At 40.1% G+C, this 21,715-nt stretch overlaps 1 protein-coding gene across 1 annotated transcript in view; it reads left to right on the top strand.

Moving 5' to 3' along the window:
- Nucleotides 1-359: 359 nt before the first annotated feature.
- The window catches only part of ENPEP (glutamyl aminopeptidase), a 33,275-nt gene continuing 11,919 nt past the window's right edge, over nucleotides 360-21,715 (top strand). Inside the window, exons 1-7 of the mRNA XM_066549130.1 lie at nucleotides 360-1,021; nucleotides 5,865-6,006; nucleotides 8,827-8,958; nucleotides 13,035-13,155; nucleotides 15,279-15,433; nucleotides 16,062-16,175; nucleotides 17,734-17,868. Of these exons, the coding sequence (XP_066405227.1) occupies nucleotides 360-1,021; nucleotides 5,865-6,006; nucleotides 8,827-8,958; nucleotides 13,035-13,155; nucleotides 15,279-15,433; nucleotides 16,062-16,175; nucleotides 17,734-17,868 (1,461 nt within the window). The remainder of the gene's footprint in view (nucleotides 1,022-5,864; nucleotides 6,007-8,826; nucleotides 8,959-13,034; nucleotides 13,156-15,278; nucleotides 15,434-16,061; nucleotides 16,176-17,733; nucleotides 17,869-21,715) is intronic.

The following is a 21,715-nucleotide window of genomic DNA, read 5'->3' as shown; positions in this document are numbered from 1 at the left end:
CTGCTGATTAACATAGCGCTGTTTTATATTTAACTCAGGCCAGAACAGGAGGGGCTGGGGGTGGGGTTGTGCTGCTTATAAGGGGAGCACGGCAGAAACAATGTTCTTCTGTGTCAGTTCCCTCCGTCTCGCAGCCCGGCTGCACTTTGATCATTCACGTTTCCTCCAAATGCATGTTGTCTTTAATTAATTGAGTGTCTTGTGGACAGCGAGGTGAGGGAGACAGGCAGAGAACAGCTATAGCTACACAATTAAAATACAAACCAAGACTGCTGAGTTTACTGAATGCAAGTGCTGAAGTGACTAATAAGCTTTTTTGTGGTTAATGTTTTGCTCTGAGAACAGATCTAGGAGCACAGATGGAGGGCATGGATTTTGAGGATGAGAAGTCCAAGAGGTACTGCATGAAGAAAAAGCATGTGGCTATCATCTGTGGAGTCGTGGTTGTTGTAGGACTTGCTGTGGGGCTTGGTGTGGGATTGAGCAGACCTAAAGCTTCAGAGGCAACAGAGCAACCAACAACAGATCAGACGACAACGACAACAACAACGACAACGACAGCAACGCCAACAATGGAACAGCCTCCTCCCCCAGTGGATTTGGGTCCCTGTCCTTCCAAGAACGATGACACTGGAGACTGGAGAGAGTTTAGGCTGCCCACTTATGTCAAGCCTGTCCACTATGATCTGGAAATCAAGCCTGAAATGGAGCAAGACACTTACAGTGGGACAGTCAATATATCTATTGCTTTGGAAAAACCAACCAGCTCCTTGTGGCTTCACCTGCGAGACACCAAGGTTACAGAAATGCCCACACTCCGGAAATCCTCAGGACAGCAGATTGCTGTGATTGACTGCTTTGAGTACAAGCCACAAGAATACATTGTGATGAAGGCAGCAGCAGAGCTCCCTGTCACTGATGAAAGTGATCCCTATGTGCTCACCCTGAAGTTTCAAGGCTGGCTGAATGGTTCGCTGGTTGGGTTTTATAGGACCACCTATACTGAGAATGGACAGATCAAGTAAAGCAGTTTTATTTATTAAGCTTTCTTCTCTATTTTTACTTGCTCAGGCCTGCTGTATTCCTGTTTCAGCTTTTCAGTCTTGTCTCTCACCAACTTACTGACATTTCTGGGCTGTTCTTTAGTTTTCTCATTCCCCTAAGCAGGATGCTGTATTCAAAGCCCTTTGGCTTCTGACTAGTGAATGTGGGCTGGAGAGATGAGGGGTTTGTTACAATTAATATTCTGAAAAACCTTTTCAAACTCTACTGGTCCAAGCTTACCTTTGAACTGAATGGCTCCCTCAAGGAGCTGGAGGGATCAAGGCCTGTTTTTATCTCTCTAGTACAATAAATAGCATACAACTATCACTACTCTCTCCTGTTATCCCCAAGGTAACAGTTTTGGTGTAAAGCGTTCTTCTGATAGTTTTCCTGATAGCATATCTCCTTGATGCTGTAAACCTGAGGAATATTCAAACCCGAACTTTCCTGTCTCTCTTGCAGCTGGTTTAAATTATATGTAGGAAAGCCCAAACAATTAGGGTCATCTTTTACTGGGGTTTTTTGTGCTCCATCTCTTCCTTATTAATATATCAACACTTATTGAAAGATTACAAAGTCTCTACCAGTTCAGCTAACCCATTCAACTTACCAGGTTTGTACTGCTTCAACGTGGAAGCTTGAAAAAGCCATTGCCCTCTGCTCAAAGGCTGCTCTTCACAGTTAATGTATGGAGAGGACAGTCACCCATCTTCTGATATTTACATTTCTGAAGTGATTTATTCCAGCCTTTACAGCTGGTAGATAAACTTGGCTAGAATTTTACGAGGCCCTGTAGCAGGAACATGGAGACAAACACTGATGTGTTCATGGCATTTCTTTGCCCTCCTGGGACAATGGTGTCATGAGTGAGAGTCTCATTAGCTCCATTCAGCCACTGACAGGAGTAGCAGCAATGACAGGCACCAGCAGCAGCGGATCCAAGAGGTAGAGGATAAAGCAAGCATTGATTTTTCCTGTGGAGAAGTCATGCAGGGAACAGCTCGAACACCAGACAGCTCTTTTACTCTCGTTTTCCTCCATATATGACCTCAGCATTGCTCTGACTTAAAAGGTGCTTTGGTTTCATACTTTGAGCAACTTTGGTTTCATACTTTGAGCATCTGACATCTCTACAGCAGTTTTAAAGTGCAAAGTCCTAGAATCCTTCTAAGTTGTGTGTTACTTTTCACTGGTGAAGTATATCTAGATATTAAATGTATAGCCCCAGGTCTGTCACAACCCCAGAACAGCAGGACCAGAACACAGGCCTTCTGAGTTGCAGAGCAGGAGAGGTGAGTGCCTATCCCTTTAATCCAGACAGTACAGGTAGACAAGGTCCAAGCATCTGATACCAGGAAGAAAGGAGAACTCTAAAACTAAAGAAAGTATAAAATGTGAGCTCACTTTGACTGTTCCTACTTCTTGAATTGAATGCTGGAAACTACAATTGCAAGGATGATCCTAGCCAGCAGCCTGAAAACTCAGTGCAGAAAGGAGCTTGTGGGTGTGAGTGTGTTAGGCTTGAGAAGGGCTTTAGTAAGAACAAGTGAATAGTAAATTCTGAAATATTTTTCATGTGATTGACTTTAGGCAGATTGCAGAGGTGATGTACATGATAGTGGTAAGTACAGCTTTGAAAGTAAGGCAACCAACAGCCAGGTTGTTGCTATGCAGCAGAGGGTAGGGGATAGGATGGGGTAAGGAAGGACAGTGAGGGAAGGGTTTTATTACTTATTAAAAATGCATTTTCTCCCAGCTTTCTACTTAAAAACAATGCTGACTGGAATGAGCATTTTTATTTTGCCTTTGCGTGAGGTACACACCACTCTTGGAAAATTTCAACCCAAGTAGTTCTGTTGTTGTCATGTTGCAAGTAAATACAAATCAGATCAGGTAACAGCAATGATCAAACAAGTCTGTTAATAGTGGATGTTAAAGAGAAAGCGCCTGAGGTGAGAAGGAGATCCAATATACAATTAACCAACTCTATTATCCCTTCTGTGCAGTGTTAGAAGCAGCAGCACCTTTAGAGAGACTTAATAACACTGAAAGTCAGCTTCTAGGGCTGAGCTGCTCCCCAGATGTTTATCTGTGAAGGCAAAGGTTTGCCAAAGCATTGTTTTAAGGCCTTTGGTTTACAAACTGGGCACGTTTCCAGGCTCTGCTGTTGCTTAGATTCAAATATCCAAATAGATTCAATAATCTATGTTGCTTAAATTCCTTGAGAGGCTTAGGAGAAGAACACCTCATTTGGGGATCCTGTTCAGACAGATCATACAATCCCCATCAGGAAAAAGGTGCTTTTGGACATGCCCTGAAGCAGATTGTGAGATACCTTGGAATCATGACTATTAAATTGATGTGCACCTGCAGGTAGGGAACAGGAAAGCAGAAACTTTGGAAATGTAGATTTTGGACATAGACTTGCCTAGATGCTTCTGTGGGTTTCCAAATCTAGCTGTAAGCACTTAAGTCCTTTGGTAAAACTGTTCCTCTGTCTGCTCATTTCATTTCCCCATTGATGCAAAAGGAATAGCACTCCTCCCTACTTTGCATGATGCACTGAGCATAACTACATTACACTTGTATTGTTTTCAGATCTTATGGAGAGGAGCAAAAGAAGAGTCCTTGGCTGGTGACCTGGCTTATTCAGGTCATTAGCTTCTCTCAACGAATGTGCTAAAGCCCCCTTATATTTTTTCCTTAGTATTAAAAATAATATAAACATGTCACAGCAGCTGGCTTTGATTTTGCACTACTATTAGAGACAAGGTATGGCTTCCTGTTTTTAGGAATTCCCTCGGTTGTCTGTCAGAGAACAAGAGGCTCGCAGATGTCTAACAGGGATGTATTTAGGATTTTATTGAATAGACAAGGGAAGAATTTTCTTCTGTTTACAAAAGTAACACTTCTGATTTTCTTCCTGAAGCAGAAAGTTTTCTCAGAAGCAGCAATGAGTTGGAATTTTAAGGAAGACTAGGAGAAAAATGCTTTAATTAGTTCAGGGAGGAAGGAAGTTGTTTGACACTAACGACTTGAACTTCAGGGGGAGGGGGGAAGGAAAATTCATCATGGTTCTAAATGCATCACTGTTTTATTTTGAGAACAGCTGGATGCAGTCTCAGCCAGATCTTCACTTCTTATTATTCTGATGTTTACAACTGTCAACTCTAGTTCATATTTAAAGGTCTGGACATCAAGAGCAGAAGCCACCAAGCAGTGAAGAAAATCTTATCTAAAAACTACATTATGTTGTTTGAAAGTGAATTACAACATTTCATGTTTCTATTGCCACTTCTGTGCATGCCATAGTCTGGAGTTCTCATCATCTAGCCTATAGGAAGGGTAGTGCTGAAGTTTTTCACTCCTAATGTCTGTCTGCCTCTGCAAACATATGAGGATAGATGGATTATCACCTTATAAATCAACAGTTGTATCACAGTGTTATCAGTCTGTAAGAACAAGACATAAATGTGTCAAAATATATAGCCAAGTTTTTAACCAATAGCTGTGAAGCATTGCCCTGGAGGCTTGGAGTTAACTTAATTGTGAAATAGCTCTCAAATCCTATGAAAAGTAGAGAATGACAGCAAAGAATGCACCAAGCAAAATAAACTCTGTTGAGTCTGAAATGATGTTAAAGTGAATGGTCATTATGCTTTCTGCCCGTGAACCTTTGAGCTACTATTCCAAGGAACATGAATGGAGAGAGCCCAGACATATTACCTCTGTCAGGTTTGTAAATGACCCTTGCTGCTACAAGTTCCTAATGACCAGTTTAGTATTTAACCGTCACAGGGAAATGCCAAGGGCAACAGAAACCTTGAAAAATTGGTTGTCAAGTGAGCTTGTAGGATTGCTGCAATCTGTAATTTATGATGTACACTTTTAATTACTTTTTGGAAAGAAAAACTACCTTAATATAGTTGGAGCATCTGTAGAAGTGCTGTCAGAAAATGCTCAACATTCCAGATTAATTGAAGGAGCATCTGTGATCCCTTTCACCATCAATCACTGGAGAATATGCTCTGCCACTGGTGTGGGTCATTAATGGGGGAGCCTGATGTCACTGGGAGAAGCAAGCACAATATGAACGCTCACAACCTTCACCTTATGTTTTTACATGACCCCTATTGTCTAGCTCCTCCAGCTGGTTGTGCATAACTGAGGTGACTTTCTGACCCCCCCCAAAAACAGCTTGCATAGCATCAGTTATGTACTAGGATGTTCACCTGAACTTTCCATGCTTTCTCCAGCAGTTTCACTAATGGAGTCAGGGGAGCATAAGAGCAGCAGGAGGAAACTGTATGTGGTAAATGCAGAAAAAGAAACACAAACAGGATGAGATTTATTGGCATTTGCACAGTTCCAAGGTGTCGCTTCAGGAGATGTTCAAGACCCTAATCCCAAGATATGCTGTAGTGGGTAAACAAGTCTTGGAGTGACTTATTCCTTTTAGGTGATATCATCAGTTCTTTATTTTAGGTGATAAATCAATGGTAAAGCTGAGCAGGAGGGAGAGCAAAGTTTTCACTATGCATGAGAGGTCATGCCTCTCTTATTGCCTGGCTCCTAAAAATATTTGATGATAAGCAATTTGCATTAGCTTTTGCTCTGAAACCTTGAAGATGTTGATGACAGACAGATGTTGATGTCAGCTCCTGCATTTCTTATGTCACCTGCTTTTATGGATGGATAAATATGCACAAATATTTGTAGCTGGATTTAATTTGTGAAATACTTTAAAAAAATGCCTAGAAATTGCAGACAAGATTTCAAAGCCATATAATGAAGCCTTGCCAATGTGTTGTTTGTTTCAGGAGCATTGCAGCTACTGATCATGAGCCAACAGATGCGCGGAAATCATTTCCCTGCTTTGACGAGCCAAACAAAAAGGCAACTTACACCATATCCATCATCCATCCAGATGTGTACCAAGTGCTTTCAAACATGCCAGTACAGGTAAGTATTTCCCAACTGCTGCCTAAGTGCAACAGTTCTGTAGAGCCACAGAAAGGTAATGTGGGTCGCCAGGTTCTGGCATGTTCACAGACTCTACCACTCAGGCACTGGAAAACTCACGCTTAATAGACATTCCATGAACAGAACTGGTTGGCTGGTTAGGACTCAAAGTGGTCCATCAGCACACAACATGGCAGCACAGAGTCAAATCCAAAGCAAAAATGGAACACCTCTTCTGTTGTTATCCAGCTGACCCTCTGTTCAGATATTCTAGGTGAGCATCCCCTGCTGACTATAAATAGATATTGGCAGATTCTTCAGTCAAGCTGGGTAGGCTTGGAGAATGAGTACTCTGCAAGACAGCTGCTTCCCAGATGGAAAGTCTAAAATAATCACTAAAACTGCATAATGGTCCAGAACAAGGGTCTGCTGATCACAATATAATGGCAAAGAATCCTGCTAGCCAGAAAGACTAGGATTATTCTTTTTCATAATGGAGCATCTGAAACTGCATCTGTCAGCTCATGGGTGTGGATATTTGTCATTCTACCATGTCTATAATTTCCTAAAAAATCCATTTCTAGACCTACTGTCAAATTCCAAATTTTGCATGAAATTCAATGGCATCAATTATCTACCTCTGGGCCTTCTGGAAGAAGGCTGAATGGCTTTCAGATAAGAGGGTTTCTACTGAATAGTCAACTGAATGTGCAGTCTATTGTATAATTTCTACTAATAAGTTCTGAAGTGGGAGATAAAGTGCCAAGTTAAAAAAAAAAAAAAAGAAAGAAAAGAGCTTCCAGCCTCCAGGCTGTTGGCATTTGCATTTTTCCAATCACTCCCCCACCCAGAAAACAAAGGTCTGCTTTTATTTAGAATGCCCCAAACTTATTCTCCTAGCAATGCAGCTCAGATATCTATTACCAGGCTGATACAGATGCATCCATACCCTTTGCACATTTAAAGCTCTGACCCATTGTTATTAAAAACATTTCTGTGATACCTAGAAGACCACTAGGCACTTTGATCAACAACACATGAAAGGAGATTGCTGTACCTTTCCTCATAGACCTCATATAAGTGAGAATATGAGCAAGGAAGTAAGGGGATAACACCATATGTTATCAAGATTTACTGTGTTTTGAGATTTACTTTACACCTTGACATGTGGACCTTGACTCTATTATGGATCTATAATAATAAGTGTGCAAAGGGCTAACTACTGCTTCTTAATTGATTTGCTAAAAAAATAAATACTGATAAGAAAATGTAGATTATGCTGAATTCATATTGAAGTTTGACTAAGGGATTATAGTAGGGCAATTTTCATCTGGTCAAGGTCCGTAGCTCTGGTCTTAGTAGTGGAAGAACCTTGGGAAAGATCTTTTCCACAGATGGAAATGTAAGAGTTTGTAAAGACAAGGCACGTTGTATGTTACATGTCCTGTAATTTTGGGGGTGTGAAGCTTTATAATCAGCATGGCAAAATCAGATCAGAAAAATCAGAATCTTGTACATTCATTTTTCACTAGAATTTCTTCAAATTTTTTTCCACTGAAGTCCTGACTTTGTTGAAATCACAGAAGATATCAAAATAGAGTCAAAATGGGTAAAATAATGGAAAATTAGATTGTGAATACCTTTTTGAAAAGAGGCTATGAATATGTCTGTGAATATGTGGTTTTGTTCATGGAGTCATATTACTTGTGATATTAACTGTCTGTGCTTTATTTATATTGTGTTTATAACAAACAAATCTCATGAACCACTGTATCTCTAGAAGGCTAACATCTTTTATGTTTTTGGCTTTTGTTCTATTATATAGTCATCGAGTCAGAAGCACAAAAATTTTTAGACTATAGCAGAAAAGGAATAGAAGAAATATATATTTAGAATAGAATCATAGAATAAGCTGAGTTGAAAGGGATCCATCAAAATCATCAAATCCAACTCCTGGCCTTGTGCAGGACACCCCAAGAGTCACACCACATCCCTAAGAGCAATGTCCAAATGCTTCTGAAACTTTGTCAGGTTTGATGTTGTAACAACTTTTCTGGGGACCCTGTTCCAGTTTTCACCCTCTGGGCGAAAAACCTTTTCCTAAAATCAAACCTAAACCTCCCCCAACTCAACTTCATGCCATTTCCTTAAGTTCTGTCACTGGTCATGGGAAAGAAGACATCAGTATCTACCCCTTCCTATTTAGTATTGTCAGCAAACTTAGAGGAAATACCATCTAAGAAAATCAGGAAATTTTAAAATTGATTTGGTAAATAAAAACTATGATCAGCATTAAATTTTATGTATATGTAGGCAACCCGCCTAATAACCTAACCCACCATTCATTTGTATTTGAGTTACTTCAGGATAGATTGATTAGACTGGTCTATATCCCAGGTAGCATCTCTGCATCCTGACTTAAATACATGATGCATGTATTAAAAGAGGGGAGAATTCAGTCTCTTCCCCTCTCTGACCAAAGTGATATTATTTTATGCAACTATTGCAAGAACAAAACACAGCATACACCAGAAAACTCCTGTTGGCAAAATTTCGGTTCATGTGAATGATTTCAAATCCCTGATGAAAATTAGAGCAAGGTAAACCTCTTTAGTGCCAAAAAAGCAAAGTAGCATTTCATGTATTGCAGAAGAAAAATACCTTGTCTGTTCTCATGCCTTCAGCAATGAAATGCCAGAAGAGGTGGACCTGGAGAGGTGATTTGTTGCTCCTATGCAGTTGCAGTCTTCATACAAATGTACTCTTATGCATGTATTTGCAATTTCAAAAATCAATTTGATTATTTTTGCATTTCTGCAGCGAACTGTACAGCTTGGTGATGGCTGGAATCAAACAACTTTTGAGAAGTCAGTTCCCATGAGCACTTACTTGGTATGCTTTGCAGTGCACCAGTTTACCTGGGTAGAGAGAACATCCGCAAGTGGAAAACCTGTAAGTCCTTCTGCAGCCTGAAAGTGGTTCAGGTGACAGATGTGCCTTGATTTGCATTTTTTCTTTAAAAATCTCTTTTTATTCAAACAAGGACATATTTTTCCTTTTCCTGTAGCATATTTTCTGCAGCCTATTTTATCAGATTATGTGTTCACAGTGGTCCCTCTGACCTGGATTACATAGAGTGTTTTGCAGTCCTTCCCTGTCTCCCATCTTTGTTAGATCCCAGTTAGTACCTCCCATATGAGCACACAGGTGAGGAAGGAACACTCTTTCCAAACTCATCCCTGACTTGAAGCCTAGTGCCTGAAGTAATGTACAAGTTAGGGGGTACAAGAGAGTCCCAGGCCATGAATACAAATACTTTATAGTTTTCTGTGAGTTAAAATTGCATTTGATATTATTACAGCTGTTGAGACATAGGACTACAGTGCTATGTGCCATTATGTACTGGCTTGCTTTATTTTACCACAGTGGCAACAGGCAACTGCCCAATATAAGTTCTGTAAAAATAAGTATAGAAGTGATAGTGTCTGCCTAAACATTTGGATATTTGGTTGATCCCCTAATGAAGCAAATAGGTTTGAATCTGAACCTATTAAATTAAAATAGCTCCTTCATTTAGATGCAGTAGGCAGGCCAATCCACTTCTTGCTTAGATTCAAATCTCCTGAAGGTGTAGCTGATCAGGCATAAAGAGATAACAAGACATTGCATTGAATCACAAACTGAAATCCGAAATACAACTTGCCCCTCAGCAGAAACTCCTCATTTAGCCTAAACCCAATTTGGGATACTCAACCTGCTGTTGATTGTTTATTGGTTTAGATATTTTTTTCATCTGATACAGAGAATGATCTCTAGAGCTGTATGCCCCTGCTTCTTCCCCTTCCTTTCCTGTTATGTAACACAGGGTCTTGTCGTTGACATGAGCTGGCAGTGGTTTCTTTGATTTCTGGAGACAATGTCACAAATGGACAGGGAATCTAGAATAAAACCCCAGTCATTCTACTATTTCCTTAGCAAGTTAGCTCTTCCTTAGTTTCTTTAACCAAAAAAGATCATCAAATCATTCCCTACTGAAAGCTGTTCACTGATTTTAAAATCTATCTTGTAGAAATCTCCAAAGTTCTGATTCAGCTCTTAGCAAAGACTTCCTGTCACAGGACTGTGCTGAGGCCTCCCTCTGTGCCCTTGCTAGCGTCATGCTGTATGCTTATATTCTTACTTGACAAATAACTAAAGCTAAATTACACTTAGACAAGCAAATGGAGCCTGGTTTGAGATATTCTTAGTTCTCTGCTGTTTGGCCAAGTAATTCATAGGAGTACATTTTTAGGCCATCCAGTCACACAATTTTGTTAACCAACTGCTCTTCAGCATAGCTGGTCCACTCATTATCAGGGACAGGACCTTGACTACATGGTCTCACTAGATATACTCTATAGTTCAGTTCCTTTAAAAATCAAAATTTTTCTAGATTTTTCTGCAGAATATAGTGCAGTAGGGAAAAATGTACTGAAGAAGTGTGTAACACTGTTTTCTACATGCAGAAGTTAAACATTTACTACTTGTCCATGCCATGCTCCAGACTATGGTCCTGAGGTCAATATTTTTTTTTCCCCAAGCAAAACAGTACAGCCCACAATGTTCCTGACTGGTTGCAGCTTTTCTAAATAGAAGGGAGTGTTCACTGAAACAGGGTAATTAAAGTGCATGTGTGTAGATGCAGGGGTATTTGATTCAGTACAGGGGTTGCCTGAAGAAACATCTTATAATTCAGGCCTATGTTACTACATATTTTATTAATGCTGTTCACTAAACAATGTCTGAGGACTTGCCTGCACTAGAAAACTTGGGGTTTAAGTGAGGTTAAAATAATAACTTTCCTTTCTCTTAACATGGACATAGTTTTACAAATATAAAATACATGTGGAAGATCAATCACTAAAAATTATCTTCTCCCCAGGGAAACCAGACTATCTTTAGGGTTTTTAATCATATATATAGAAAGTTATTCTTATAGCCTTTCCAAGGCTTCCTGTCCAAGAACTTTGAAGACCAGCTGAACAAAGGTATTTAGATTCACCAACCCCTGAAAAGAACATTCCATAGTTTGCTGTGTAAATTTCTAACAATAAATCTCTCATTCAACAGAAAGTATCCACTTGATCCATAAATTACTTTCATAAACAACAGCAAGAGCATACAGCTCACATGACACAGTAAATTATTTAAAAACTCTGCTGTTCACTCTGAAAGCCCTAATGAAGACATTAATGAAAGGAGTGGTGGGAAATGTGCCCACGCTGGAATCAATGCTCCTGAACTGATTACCTGTCAGCTACTAAATGTCTGGTTTGGAAAAATCACAGAGGAGATTATACAAATGAAACACCAAGTCAGTTCTAGTGCAGGCTGAAGGTTTTGGAAACCATTAATATGGATCAGCTAGGGGACTGAAGACTGCTAAATTGGGTAAAGAGCTTACAGAAGTGGAAATTGCAGATTGTAATTGCAAACTGACCCAGGGGGAAATCCCCTGGCTGGAATGTATTCCTGTTTGAATTTCATAAGCTTTTTTTGGTTTTGTTTTGGTTTTGTTTGGGATTTTTTGTCTAGTTTTTTGGGGGTGTTTTTTGTTTTCTTTTGTTTTTTTTTCCAGCTTTATTTCTGAACACTTGCCCATCCTCCCCTCTCATTGGAGGAAGTGTAATTTATAGTATTGAAATCAATGTGTTTTCAGGCTCCAGAAGAGTTCCTGGAATAGACCAGGTCCTTTGCTTAGCTTGGGCCCTAAACTCCTGGCTGTAAGACAGCACTGAAGGAGTAAACAAGCCACACCAGTGCAGCAGATGAATGTGTCCCATTCATAAGAGTCATGGAGGTGGCAAAATGAGATAGATCAGTTTCCCTAAAACCAGAAATTTCACTGCATATAGAAATCTCTCATCCACACTGGAGATCTTCAGGGGTGGGGAAGAGAACAGACTACATACAGCTCCAACAGGCTTCGGGACAGAGAGACTGAGGGAAAGATCCCCAAAAGGCTCCTTGAATTCTGAGCTCAAACTTTGCCTTCACAATGTGAAGATAACTTCTGAAAAGTTTTTTCAAGTTACAGGCCTCCTCATAATGGGCATGGGTGCCATAAGATTCTAGTTCTCCAGAGCTTGTTTCCTACTGCTTGACAGCCATAGCCAAAGTGGTACCAGGCACCAGGTTTCAGTGATAGAAAGGTCAACATTCAACACATCATTTTTTGCATTCATATATACAGTAGGAACACAGAAATGGTGACTCATCACACCAAACATGCCAGGGCTACCAAATATGCCAGTTTTCGCAGACTCACCTGGTCATAAAAGAGAGAACTGATTTTTGCTTATGATTTCCCGGGGTGCAGCAGCCCAGAAGGCATCAAAGCTGTGGCTGTGTGGCCCAAGGTCCTTCTCAAACAGCCACTCAACCTGCATGGGACAGCATGTCTGGGAAGGGTCACAGATCTAGTAAATGCATGGTTGTCGTGGGTTTGAGGTCTTCAAACATGCAAGAAGAGGAAACTATGATGATAGTATACATAGGAAAGGTACAAAGAAGTTGAATAAAATAAGGTGCTATGGGCTTCTGACACATTTCAATAGAGATGTGCTGCTGAAGATTGATCTGATGAGATCAGTCAAGATCAGTGAACTGCTCAGAACAAGTGGATCCCCTCTGACTGTGCTTGCCCAGATTTCCTCCTTGGGAACACCAGGCCATGGGGAAGTAGGGGCTGGTATGTAACCAGGCCCTGCTTGAGGCTTGGCCACTGCGAGCTTCTGGATATGGGTCTTGCCAATTTTAAAATTCAGACAAACAGTGGAAAGTGTGCACGTGTTGGCTTGGTATCTCTTATGTACAACGCTTGAAAAACTTTGTTGAATATATGTGTTAGGGAACCGAATTCAGCATTCAAATCAGTCTCAGAGAAAACTTGCAGTGTTATTGGTATGTATGCTAAATGCCTTTTCAGTGTCAGACACCTGATTCCTCTTAACTGAAAACTTTTCTAATTGTCTCTCTGTATTTTACAGCTGAGAGTTTATGTCCAGCAACAGCAAATACACACGGCAGAATATGCAGCAAATGTAACAAAAACTGTATTCGACTTCTTTGAACAGTACTTTAATTTGAGCTACTCTCTTCCAAAATTGGGTAACTATGAACATTTATATTTTTTATTTTGTTAGTTCAGTGTCATGATTATGTTGCTTCTACAGATCTCTGTGCTTTGGTGGAAAACAGCATGAAAGCATTTGGTTGCTAACTGCTGATATTTTGTCAGGATCTTTTAAAACTGTACCAAGGTAGTTCAAGATGTTTCTAAATGTCATGATGGATGAGTTGGTCTCAGTCACTGTTTTATTGCCAGTTCTCACAGTTCAGTTTACTGAACTGAAGAACTGGTGCTGGCATGTTTATTTTAAAGCATCTTGTGGAAAATCAAGGCAAGCATTGGTGTCATCAGCAAAGGACCATCATGAGTTAAAACAGAGCCAGAAGTTTCAGAAAAATATGTACCACTTCCATATGAACTTCTGGACAAAAGTCAGCAGTAAGATAAGTGAAGATGTAAACTGCCAGAGAGTATGTCATATTATTTATTAACCTTAGTACAAAGTGGGTGTGTATCCACGTCTTAAAAAGATGAATGTAGTCCAGCATCTAATTTGTAGTTTCTACTGCTGGGCTAAATAAAGATCTGAGACTAAATAAGAGCAGGCACGCTCTCAAATTTTGCCCATGGTTACAAAACAAGCAAAGAGATGGTAGTGGGCATCCTTTAGCTTGAGATATTTGGACTCTGCATCTGATTCACACAGTTTAACATGCACAATAATCAAGCTGGGAATGCAATCAGAGTTTTGGAAATTCTCCTTACTAAGACCTTCAAAGAGGTAATTCAGTTAGTTCATTAAATTAAAAGGATGGAAAATTACTAGCTGCAAACAAGTCAAGACAATACAGGGGGGAAAAATCCCCAAAACTTTGAAGACAATTAATAATGTTGTGCAAACCTTTTGTTGGCTATTTGTACCTGTACCTATCAGGCTAACCCATGTTACTTTAACAAAAGACTTTTACCTCCTCCTTTCAAAACAGCATGTGAGTTTACTGTAAATATGTTTGCATGTCAATGACAACTGAATTAGGGAAATTAGTACAATATGTTGTTCTTTCACACACTGGTCCCCCGTAATAATAGGTACTATATCTCACCTGTGCTTTATATTCAAACTTTCACTGTCATGAAAGCCTGATGACATTGCCATGGCAGCATCTGGATAAAGGCCTGTCTGTGTGACAGGATGGACTGGTATCTTCCGGTTAGCAGTGTCACAGGAATGATACTTTTGTAGATTCTAGACTGTTTTTCCCAGAATGTCTATTTGTTGGATTCCTAACCTTGACTTGCCATGTTGTTCCTTTATTATTATAAGTTATTCAGTTCAAACCTGATGAATCAGATATGTTTCTGCATAATGATTTATTTAAATATTGTATTTCACATTGATTTATGGCTTCTGTCATTACCTTTCTCCCTTCTGTCATTGAAACCCTTGCCAAACTATCAGCTTGATTCTGTAATCAAGTTGTTTAATTTAAAATAAATAATTCCTTTCTTCTGTTGGAGTGGGGTGAGTAGTTTTCATTCTATTCAGTGTTAAATCCATCTTTACTTTTTCACTAACCCACATAGAAAGCCTGTGGTCATTATTTGCAGAAAAAAATGCCAGTTCAGTTGAGTCTGCAATTCTCATTTAAACCTGTATTGATTACTGACCATAAATGAGTGACCCCCACAAATTGCCAGGCGTAGAAGCAGATGTTGTTCACTGCATGGGGGATTTAGTTCAGTTAACGTGTCAATAAATATTTTTAATACAACAGTGTGACAAACAATGTCATGCCTCATTATTCTACAAATAGTTTCAGGAGGTTTACTGCCTACAGCACATCCCCAGACAATAGTATTAATTTCTGGAGCCAAAATTTAGTAATGTATGATATGCACATTCCCAGGAGATGGCATAGCATCACGTTCCAGGACAGATCCTCAGCCAGTGCAACTGATCTTACCTCTGTTAATCTCAGTAGATCCGGGGCACTTGCTTTAGGCCAGTTCTTTTCTTGAGCACAGATCATAGCCTGCAGTCCACAGTAGTAAGCCAGAGTCACAATTGGTAAGCAAAACAGGCTGTAAATACACAGAGAGAGGAAAAACGAATTGATTTAAAGGATACAGTGGTAATTGTTTTCTCTTTCTTTTAATGCAGATAAAATAGCTATTCCAGATTTTGGGACGGGTGCTATGGAGAACTGGGGGCTGATCACATACCGAGAAACAAACCTGCTGTATGATCCTGCAGAGTCAGCCACATCCAACAAACAGAGAGTAGCTGCTGTGATAGCCCATGAGCTCGTTCATCAGGTATATTTTAGGACATGAGTCACTTTTACAGTGTTTCAAATATATAGTCACAACATTTTAATCTTGAAAATACTGTCATTAACTTCATCTCAGCATCTTCTACACGTGCTCAAAATCTGATTGCAAAATATCATGTTAAAAGAGATCCCTGTCAGAGCTTTAAAATACTATGACTACTGCCTTGGAATTTTTCTCAGGAAGTTAGATGCTTGGGCCCAGACTGTCAGCCAGTTTATGAAAATCTGTCTAAAATGTCTTAGAGAAACTAATTTATGTGTGCAGATGTCTCTTTTGGGCAGTCAAACAAGAACAGTTATACACTGTGGCGGCTGTCTGAAAACATATCCTTAAAAGCAGAAATCATCAAATCAAGAGGAAGAAACTAAAAATATTTTCAGTGGCACATGAATCATTAGCAATCTCCTGAGTAATATGTAATTTTATAATAAAAGTGGTGTTTTAACACAAGGCAAGGCCTTCATTCCTATTCAAACCCCAGAATTATGATAATTTTCATCTGGCAGCAGGAAGAAAAGTAAGCAAATCAATGTTCTGTATGCAGATGGGAGATACTGAAATGTACATGTACTATTTATCTAAACCTATATCTTTATGTTTATAATTGTAGTGGTTTGGAAATATTGTAACCATGGACTGGTGGGATGACTTGTGGCTAAATGAAGGATTTGCCAGTTATTTTGAGTTCCTGGGAGTAAATGCAACAGAACCAGATTGGAAAATGGTAATTATTTCTGCCTTGTAGAGGGTTGGCAGGGCTGGGAGGAACATTTTGGAAGGGAGTAAAATTTAGATGAGGATGATGAAGACCTAAAGTATATTTATAGAAAACTAACATAGTGTGGTGCAACATAAAGAAAAAGTTGGTCTAAGTTTTTCACCTACCTATGTTCTGGTCTGCAGCTAGTCAAAGTAAACTTTGTGAAGCTTCAGTCTGCAGGGAAGAGTCATTCTTTTTTAACCAGTGAGTCAAGTGTTCAGTTATTATGGCAAATAACACCTAGGTGGGTTCTGGACAGAACCTTAACAGTTTTGCACTGTTGCTTAAAGGTCTAACTCTGAAAGATGGAGATCTTCCTGTATTTATTTAGTTGGGCTGTACTGTCTTCATGGTACTTAGGATTGCTATCTGATCTGGTAAGGGCTGGGAACCTGGGCCTGTCTCCACAGCTTGAGCTATTATCAAGGAAAATAGTGGACTTCCATTCAGCTCCTGCCAGCATTGTAAGTGTCCTTTCTAATGCTCCAACTCAGACAATCTCTGTTCTGTACAGTACAAAAATAGGCAGTGACAGTGGATAGCCAAAGTGCTAACTGTGCCAGCTCCAGATGCTTTAAGGGGGTTGCAAAGAAGTTGACCTTAAATAGGCATTATATTCTGTGAATAAAGGGAGTTTTCTTACTCCTTCCTTCCTCCCCTCCCAAACAGATGTGATGGCAGAGAGCACACATATTTTCCCCAGCTGTCCAGGTGTAGTGAGGTTCTGGGTGCTAAGACATACACAACATATGCCAGTGGAAGGGAGCAGAGTAGGTTTTGTGTAGGTTGAACCTATTAAAATCTACTATCTCCTGAGCCTAGTGACTTTAGAAGCAGGCAGTGCCTATTTTTACACTTTAAAGTAGAAGATCTGTGGTCCTATGTGAGAAAAAATCTAATTACTGAGTTTAAAATATAAAAGCCTTATTTTTATCTAGATATTGTGTTAATCTAAGATCTAAGACATTTCAATGCTATCCTAGTGAGTATTAGAAGAGAAAATCTAAATTGAATATTAGTCTGTTTTGGTCAATGTTGATTAGGAAATAAGGGGATTTTAACTGATGGCTACTTAATCTTTTTAAAAAATACAAATAATTTAAAAAAACATTTAAGCCTTGGGGTGAGAAACCCTGCCTCCTTCTTCCCTCCCTCCCTTCCTACCCAGCTCCTCTTTTCCAAGAGGAGACCAAGATGCTTTGTAAATATTGTCACACTTCTGAAATTGGTAACACAGGCTACTCTTTTTGCCCTACTGGGAGCAAGGGAGGGTGGGATGGGTGTGTCTGTGTTACGATACACACAGGAAAACAGGATCTGAAAAAGGCAATTTCTCTTAGTTAAGGAGAAATTGTATCTCTCCCCTCTCAGATATAAAGCAAGAGTTTGCAAGTCCTTTGTAGAGGCATGAAATTTCATTCTATTTCAAACTGCCTAGAGAAGTTGAAGTTCAAGCTACTTATTTGAGAAGTAGGCATATACTCCTGCCTTTGTTTCCATTCTAATGTCTTCTTTTTCTCAGCCTGAACAGGTTTTAATTGAGGATGTGCTTCCTGTACTGAAGGATGACTCTTTGCTCTCTTCCCACCCAATTGTAGCCAATGTGTCATCTCCAGCTGAAATCACCTCTGTGTTTGACGGGATATCCTACAGTAAGGTAGGACATCCTTTGGTTGGGGAAACTTAGGAGAGGAGATAAAAGTCAGCTGTGCTCATAATCAGGACTCCAAACTCACTTGAGCTATGTCTGTGCACATCTTTGTTCTGGGACATTCCCAACTGCAGTCAGTGACGATGCAGTTAAAAGCAGCTGTGAGAGCAGCAGAGCCTGGTCAGCCACTGTGCACCATGCAGGCCTGCTCACAGCATGCAGTGATGCAGGCAAAGCACGGTGTCACCGGCCTCTGCCACTAGAGTGCTGGGTTTAAAATTAAACTAAACAAGGTGCTAATCATGCCCCTCTCCCATCACCTTGTGCTGATGCAGCCCAGTCATGTCAAGGCTCATAATCTAACACTAGGGTAGAGGAGGCAAGGGCAGATGTCCAGGTATCCTTTCTGTCACTTCTCCATCACACCTGCCAGCATAACTTCTCTTTTGAGGAAGCAAGGCAGGGAGCCAAGCAGTGAAAACAGGAAAGTGACTTTTTATCTCAAGTTGCTCACAGTATCCCAGCCACCCAAAAAACCTTAGCAAAGATGGGCTACACCAGCCTCTACTGGCATTGGCTTAAATTGGGAGATAAGTCAGCTTCACATTTCACTGAAAGTTGTGGAGCTCAGGAGCGCATTGGAGAACAATAGTCCAGTAGCCCAGGCGGTGGTAGCAGACACTCCATTAAGCATTTGATAAGATTTTTGCTCATCCCCTCCCAGAGTGTGACAGTGAGGACCTGTGCCCATAAAGACTCCCTAAGGAGCTAGCTGGAAGGATACCTTGGGTCTGCCTGAGCAGAGAGACACTGGAATGCTGGAGACATCCAACCACTGCTGTGACCAGGGCACACAGAGGCCTTTGGGAACCCATGGCCTCTGGTAGTACTTGCTGTGTGAGGCAGCAGCCTGGAGATCAGCACTTGTGGGAAAGTGCTGTGAGGTCCAGAGCTTGAGGGACACCAGCGGCCATGCTGAGGATCATCACTTTGAAGACCCAGCCTAGGGGGCTGAGGCCAGCTTCTCTCTCTCCATATCGGATGTAGCCAAAGCCACTTAGTCCTTAGACAAGTCTTAGACTTGGAACAAAGCAGGTGCTCCCCCCATATCTAACCAGGGGAGTCTCTTGTCTAAAGGGCCCCAACAACACTGTTCCCTCCAGTTGTTTTCTGCAGGGCATCAAGACACAAGCCAAAGAAACACAGGAGAAAACACTCCTGCCACTCTTCTCCTCAACCAGCCATCTCCCATGCTGTTTCTGACCCTGATACACCATATTTTATTGGCAGCTTCTTATATGACCCTGTCAGTGTTCCCTATCTGATGCCGTAACATGCTCCCACTGAACACACAAAATCCAGCATTATTAAACACTGCTTGTGGCTTTCCCTTCAAGCTCCCATTATCAGCTAAACATACAGTATATATTGCATTGACTTTAGCTTCAGCTGTGCTACAGTCTGTAACTATAGATACTACTTTTATTAGCTAGACTTGATCCATCCATTTCCATCAGTTTTCTGTTTTCAATTGTTAAATCCTCTATCCAACAATACAACCAGTATTTATTGCATCATAAATGCCTCACAGTCAAACCATAAACCATGTAAAAACCTGCATTGTGTAACAGTGTTTAAATCAAACTAACAAAAGTCACGAAATATACAGAGCTAAATCAAATACTCTGGATCAAAATCTATTTTAGTGGTGAGCTAAGTAAGAAACATACTTTTGCAGGGTCTGTAAAAACAATGGAGAAAAAAAAGTCCTAGCTTTTACTCATCTCTTTGTGCCTAGATAATTACAACATGAACTCATTTTTTTTAAGCAAAAACACTTGACGACTTGTGCATTGTTTGGGAACAGTTTGCTTGGGATATAATTTGGCTTGGGTTATAATTTGGCTTGAAAGAGAAAGTCTTTGCGTAGATTTAGCTCAAATTACTGTTGGTATTTATATATAAATGCGTGACAAAATTAGCTTGTTTCTTTTTGGCTTTGTTTTGGCTTCTCTTCTGTATTTTTCTTTTAAAAACCATCTTCTCATGATAATATTCATTGCTAAACAAATAAAGCATAATTTGGAATGCTCTCTGTTAGTCTTACCAGAACAACCAGAGAGCTTATCCAATCCTAAAACCCAAATGAATTGCCTAAGGGTCTATGGAGTCATTGCAGTGTATTCTGTATGAGATCCTCTAACTGCTGTGGGATTGATAGGGCATTATATGCCTAGGAAAGCTCTACTAGAGCAGAGCTGGTGAGTAAACAATTAATGTACATAATTGTTTTAATCTGTTTTTTAAAAGTATTTGCATCTCATCTCTTTCCCAGTTTAATCCTCTCTCTCATTTTGAAAGGTTTTATTAAAGTATCAGTGATCTTTTTGTCTTAAATAAGTTCTGTTAGAAATTTTCTCTTGGACCCCCATATTTTTGGAACTTCCCAGCTACAGAAGTTTAAGATTAATCTTCCACATTTCTGCCACAAATAAATCTTGCCACGTACTTGGCAATTACTATGAAATTATGTGGGTGTTGATAAAAGACTCCCTCCTATACCCCCATCAGAGAATGTCAGCTAGTCAAATTAAGGTCACTTGCTGAGCCTCCCCAAATAGTTGTCAGAAAGGGAAGTTATTAAAACACTGGTGTTCCTATAATCAGTAATTTTTGTTACGATGAGTTTTTTTCAAACACACTTCATCATGGACTACAGAGGAATGACACAAGGGGGGAAGAGACTGAAATATAATAGTAGAAGGTGCAAATGACTAACTTTACATTGCATTTTAAAGCAAAAGTCTCCATGTGTAAGTGTGTATTTGTACTTTGGCTTTTAATATAAATGGGAGGGGATGGTTTCTGAGTGGTGATATCAGATAAGAAGTGGCTGAGAGAAAAAGCTGAGGAACTGAGGTTCCCTAGTGCTTACTCATGGCCTTATGATCACCATTGATCATTAAGCAGCTTTAGGATTACCACTAATGGATATCTGTTCTAAATGTTACTGAATTGGTTTTGAGCATATTCCATGGCAAACACATCAGGTTTCTGTATCAGAAAGCAGTCATCTGCTGACCACCTTGATTCTCCAACAATAGCCTGGAAAGCAGTTTGAGGCATATCTGTTCAAACAGTCCCTCTACCATGACTCATCTAGTCCTTATTCTCAGACACATAAATAGAGGAAAGAGGATTTACTGAGAATTCAGATAATATTATTGTTTTCATGGGACAACTGGATTTTTAAACCATTCATAACATTAGGCTCTCAACTGCCCCTTGATTTCGCTCAGAAAATGAAAACATGCAAATCCTAAAATTATATTTTGCATCTTAGATGGAGTTTGCACTGCTTTTTTTTTTCTTCATCATCTTGTATGCACTCTGTTCTTTGTTCCACATGGCTCTTCTACTTCTCTCTCCTGTCTTCCTTTTGTTTCTTTCTTCTTTCAAGGTCCTAATGGTTTGGGTTATTTTCTGTGAAGTCCCAGTTATTAACTCCTCTGATTCCAATTCTACCCTGCTTCAGAGGCCAGAGCTCTTACACTACTCCTCAGCAAATCTCATTCCTTATCTTCAGATGGCATACCCAACCTGTAAAACCCCAGACTTGCAGCATTTTTAGAGTTCCCTTCCTGTTTTGTGTTCATCTGAAGTCACTGCCTCTCTCAGGCTGTTCCCTGGACAGGGGGAGTCCCCAGCTGCCCTCACCCCTGAGCTGTTCTACACAAAACAGGGAGCCCTGCTCACACAAACTGGGACAGTGGCAGGACAGTAAGCTGCAGCAGCAGGGCTCGGGAGCTGAACATAGGAACAAGTGTCTGATCACATCTAAAGACTGATTCTC

The sequence above is a fragment of the Molothrus aeneus genome, chromosome 4, assembly GCF_037042795.1.
Source record: "Molothrus aeneus isolate 106 chromosome 4, BPBGC_Maene_1.0, whole genome shotgun sequence".
Classification (NCBI taxonomy): Eukaryota; Metazoa; Chordata; class Aves; order Passeriformes; family Icteridae; genus Molothrus; species Molothrus aeneus.
This window is presented reverse-complemented; position numbering and strand designations above follow the sequence as displayed.